General features: G+C 37.3%; 1 protein-coding gene across 1 annotated transcript; it reads right to left on the bottom strand.

The window, feature by feature from the left end:
- Window positions 1-2,848: 2,848 nt before the first annotated feature.
- Window positions 2,849-3,860, bottom strand: LOC308642147 (olfactory receptor 52K1-like; the record flags this gene model as incomplete). The annotated part of the gene is made up of 1 exon (XM_081280751.1): window positions 2,849-3,860. The coding sequence occupies exon 1, from the start codon at window positions 3,821-3,823 to the stop codon at window positions 2,849-2,851; it is 975 nt and encodes a 324-aa protein (XP_081136877.1). The 5' UTR covers window positions 3,824-3,860.
- Between the last annotated feature and the right edge of the window lie 1,903 nt (window positions 3,861-5,763).

Here is a 5,763-nt window from a genome sequence, read left to right as displayed (position 1 = left end):
AGGGATCTATGGACACAGGAAGGAGAACACAAGAGGATGATAGGGAGAAGTACACCATGATGATATGGGGAAGACACCATGAGATGACTGACAGATGTTAGTGATGTGTTTCAAGGCAAGGAATGCTAGGGATTGACAGCAACCATCAGAAACAGAAGAGAGGCAGAGAAAAGATGCTCCCCAAGAGCCTTCAGAGAGAGAGTGATCCTTCTGACAAATCTACTTTGGCCTTGTACCTCCAGAACAGTAAGAGAAAGAAAAGTCTACCCAGTTCGTGGCAGTTTGTTATACCAGCTCTGAGAAAGAAATACACATGATAAAATATGACCACTCATTATCTGGGAGCATCTTTACCTTCTGCAAGTTATATTTTTGATGTTTAAATTTTATGCTATGAATTTAATAATCAGGCAAAAATTGCTATGAGTGAAAATTTAAAGTGCACATATCCTTTTATGTGGTAGCTATTTTTATATATTTATTTTTAGTAATACTTATTTTGTGCAAAAAATGAATAAACAGTCAATATAGCAAGGTTCTCATGTAGTTTTTTTAAAAAAAAGTCTAGAAACAAACATCTGTCTATAAGCAAGCGACTACTTAAGTGAATACTGACAAATATGCAAAGGAAGAATATAAATATTTGAGAAGTAATAAAATAGGCTTACTATGCTGATATAGAATAATCACTAAGAGAATTAAATAAACAAAAGCCTTCTAATAACATATTTGCCTTTGTGTAAATTGTACACCATAATTCAATTTTTCCCACAGATAGTATTTGTTTATTTTCACTGTATATCATGTTAAATAGAATTACTGTAAATATGAATCTTATCCTACATAAAATATGTATTTTTTCTTAAGTTCACACTTAGTAAATAGCTAAAAGTTAAACTACTCAAATACCAAATTTATAATGACCCAATTTGTGTCATCTATCCACATATGAATGCCCCAGTCTGAGTTTTTAGGATTTGGGGTTTATGTACACAAGAAGATCTGATTATCTTAATGGTGACAGACATTGTTTTTTCTATAACCTCCAAAATATTTTTTAAAAATATTGAAAAATTTATTTTAAAAAAATTTGTATTAAAAATAAAATAGCTTTTTAAGAACATATAGAAACAATATTAATTCCCATTAATACTATATTGAAACTAGTGGCGGACAATAAATAGAATGGGGTGGGAGAAGACCTGCTACCATATGAAATCTTTTTCCACTTTTCATTTGTCAACCATTGCTTAAACATTCTCTAATTAAATTGTAGGTATATTTCAGCAATCCAAAGCAGGAATTTCCTTAAAAACAGACTACCTTTGAGATAGCTCTGCCACAGTGTAACCGATGTTAACAGTCCACCGTTCCTGGTCAACTCCTCTAAGGTCTGATAAGGTCTGGGTTGCTTCTGATGAGGTTTTCTTATATTGCAGTCAAAGAGACTTGGTTACTCTCCATCCTCTTCTGTTATTAACAAATTGAATTGATCTGAACAAATTCAATTTCTATCCTCTGTCCTACTCACATTTTTAAAAGAACGAAGTTTGTAGTTTTCCTGTAGAACTATAAAATATAACTCTGTGGAAACAGAGACTTTTTCATTCTACTATATATTCTACCACAATTGAATGCTTTGCCAAATACACATATGTTGTTAACAACAGTGCAAAAAAATAGATAGCAAAATAATAGTAGTAGTAGTAACATTCTTATTTAGTTCTCTGTGAAAAGTAAGACTCACAGAGAAGTAAAGATTTGGAAATATGCATACCTGCAGAAGCTCTTTTTCTACCAGGGGTCTTTTAAATGTATTTTTAAAGAATATCTTCTAAAGCTACCTGAAATAACTGTAGTTGCAAAAATTTATTTTTCTTAATAAAAATAGATATTTTGATACTAAAAGTTGGAAAATTAATAAAAAATATCTGTGGAGTGGGCTCAAAAGGTGAACCCTTTATTGATCCCAAAGGAAGTCACATTGATTGTTAAATTAGACAATTCTTATATACCACTTCATAATAATTTCCAATTCATAGTTACATAACTGTAACCCTTAACAGAATGTTCTCAGAGTTGTATCTTTAAAGAAGATTCTTCTCAGATGCTAGATTTAGGAGAGACAAGCAGAAGAACTGACTGTAGGAGTCTGCACAACTATGAATATCAACATTTTCATTCTAAGAGCTTCCTATTTATCCACTTTCCTCAGATGTTTCTCTGGAAATTGGATATTTTGCTTCCTGTATATATTCCCTAGGTCTACAAGGAAGTGGCAAGTCCAGTTGCCCAGATATAATGCTTCTTCAGTAGGGGCAACAAAATAGTGACTCTAAATTCAATTTCAAACTTTCCCTGTCTCTTCTCACTCCCTTCAGATGAACTTCTCCACATCCCACCCTCTCCTTGACACACAAATACAAACACTCACCCATGTCTACACACACCTTGGCCTTGCCTTGGCAGACAGAATACTATTCATCAGTGATGGGCAAATTATTTTCTGCTCTCATGTTCTCTCCATATGGAAACATTCCACCCCATCTTACATGTATTTTGTGTGTGTTGGTGTTCAACATGCTTTTTGCATATATTATCAGGTATAACTTGCTCAAGCATTATCAGGTATGGAAAGCAGGTGTCATTATTTTATTTCATAGGGCTTAATTACCTTGCTTTGGAGTTACTGAGACCAAGAAACTGTCTTGCCCATTAGCCCTCTGTCCAGATATAAACATCCCATCAGCTAATCTACTGGCATGACATGTTTCTATCTCTAGTCAATTCCCCCCTACACGGCATTCATTTAACATTTTTTTTCCGTGAACCCACAACTGCTGGATTATCAAACAACTTTCTGCCTGTGGGCAATGGTTATAGGCTCCTTCCTCCAACAACTGTATTTAGTTACTTTATCCCGAAATTCCTTGGTTTTTACTCCATAAATAATTGGGTTGAGCATTGGAGGTACAAGGAAGTAAAGATTGCCAAGAATGGTGTGGACGTGGGGTGGAATACCTCTGCCAAAGCGGTGCGTAAGAAAAGAGAAGAGAGAAGGCGTGTAAGAAATAAGCATGACACAGATATGTGTGGTGCAGGTGTTGACTGCTTTGTGGTGGGCTTCCTTAGACGAGAGGCGCAATATAGCTTGGATGATTAGCACGTAAGATGAGGCTATCGCAGAGATGTCTAATCCAGCAACCAGCATGGCCACCACCAAACCATATATCCGGTTGACTGTGGTGTCCACACATACCATCTTTACCACAGCCATGTGCTCACAGTAGGTGGTGGGGATGACACGGTTGGCATGAAAGGGCATATGCTGGAGGAGGATGGGCATGGGGAGAATGAAGAGGATGGCTCTCACCAAACTCACTAGGCCAATGACCCCAATGCGATTATTGGAAAGGATGGTGGCATAGTGCAGGGGCTTGCAGATGGCCACATAGCGGTCAAAAGCCATGGTCATCAGGATGGCTGACTGCATGGCAGAGATGGAGTGGATGAAGAACAGTTGGACCAGGCAGCCTTCATAGCTGATCTCACTCTGGCCAAACCAGAAGATGCACAGTACCTTAGGAATGGTGGTTGTCGACATGCCCAGGTCTGTGAGGGCCAAGAAGCACAGGAGTAGGAACATGGGCTTATGCAGGGAGCGCTCTGTGGAAATGGTGAAGAGGATGGTGCAGTTTCCGAGCACGGTGATAAAGTACATGGAGGAGAAGGGAATAGATATCCATTTGTGTTTGTCTTCCATTCCAGGAATGCCTTGGAGAATGAAGAAAGAAGGGTGGCCTGTGACATTGCAAGTAGTCATGGCGGCACCCTGGTGAAGTACCTGAGGGGAGCAATAAAGACACTGCCTGAACTTCAGTATTATAAAAGCAAGAGCTTCCAAGTGGAAAACAAGGATTAGAATGTTAAGATACTCAAAAATGATTCTGAAATTTTGACAGTGTATGTCATGCAATATAAGACTATACTGAAATATTACAGCAATTATAATGTAGTACAACAGCATCAGTATCTAAAAGATTGTTTTATGATCAATGTTTTATTAAGGCTAGACTGATTAATTATTTGTTAATAAAATTTGGTTATTAAATGTATGTGAATATATGAAGAACTTAATCTATTTCTATTAAGAAATAGAGCTTAAAATATGCAAAACAAAAATGAACAGAAACACAAAACTAAATAAATAAAATTCCCCCTCTCAGGAAATAAAAGATGAAACTTAGCAACAAATTTTTAAAATTAATATAACTTCAAAGTTATGTTGAATCCTGTATTCAAACATTTAAAAATACACATTTTTAGTAAATATAGGATCAGAGGTAGTGGGGATATTTTTGATGAAGATTTTGTATTGGTGATGAAGAATGAGGTACACAATAGCTGAGCTCAAGGAGCAGGCAATGGGAATGTGAACTTGAAGTCTACCCTTACCTGGAACTACTTACCTGAAAGTGAGGTAGTGAGAGAGTGGGCAGCTTTTCCAAGACACCTGTTGAAAATGTGCTTGGGTGAGCATGTACATATGTGTGCATGTGTGTTTTAGCAAATATTACGTTGGTTGTGGAGACCAAACTCATGACCCTGCATCTCCTTACTTTCCTGCCCCCAGCATCCAAGTTGTGGTCCACTAAATAACCAAAGCAAAGACTCCCAGGGTGCCCAGAATTGATTCTCCCCTGATACATAAAGGCACCATTACTATTATGTGTGACATTGACTCTGGAGATTGCCCTGAGCTCCCAAGAGATAAGGCTGATTGATCTTAGGGATTCTGGGAATAGTGAATATTTGCAAGGTCTGGAGGAGCTTAGAGAGAGAGAGAAGGTACAGTTTAAGCTGAATAGAAAGATGAACAGATAAAGAAAGTGGTGTCTGTTTATGTGTGTGTGTATTTTCAGTCTTAAGAATGGAGATCCTGCCATTTGCTAAAACATGAATGGACTTGGAGGACATATGCTAAGTGAAATAATCCAGAAGCAGAAAAAAGGACACTGCATGATCTCACTTATATGTGGAATCTTTTATTAAAAAGTCAAAATACAGATATTGAAAATAAAATCATGATTATTAGGATCAAGGTAGGAGGTGGAAATGTGGAGGCATAGGTCAAAAGATCCCCAGTTGCAAATAGGGATGAACAAGTAGGAAAGATCTAATGTGAACACTGAGGACTGCAGTCAGTAACCTTGTGCTGTGTGAAACATTTGTTGAATGAGTAGATCATAGCTTCTCTTATGGCAGTGAGAATGATGGGTAGCCCTAATTCACTACAATAACCACTTAAATATAGACATTAAAATTTATTTAAAAAACTCAAAGTCTAAATATGGCACTAGATTGAGGCCTAGTAAATTGAATTTGCCAAAGACTCTTATTCCCAAATGTGTAGGTGTGGGAATCAGGGAGGCAAGTAATTCCTGGCTGGAGTGATCATGCCAGAAAGGCATCAGAGATACAACCCTTGTTGAGGAATATCTTAGCCAAACAGTGTAGAAACCTCAAAGTTTTCTGTCCCTAGTCTCATCCTGACTTTCCCTCTCTATCTTTTTCCCCAGGCCAGTGGCTTTGTCCCAGACATTCTCCAGGGTGTCTTCTGCTGTCCATTATTCCCCTCCCATCCTTACATCATCTGTGGCTCCAGCATTTCTCCATCTTCTTTGTCCTCATGTGGCCAGATATATTTTTTCCCTTTAGTTGAAAGGAAGAAAGTTATTAAGGTTTGTTTAAAAATCAATTTTT

Source organism: Spermophilus citellus, assembly GCF_964194105.1.
Source record: "Spermophilus citellus genome assembly, chromosome: 2".
NCBI lineage: Eukaryota > Metazoa > Chordata > Mammalia > Rodentia > Sciuridae > Spermophilus > Spermophilus citellus.
The sequence above is the reverse complement of the archived record's forward strand: the minus strand, read 5'-3'. Positions and strand labels throughout refer to the sequence as shown.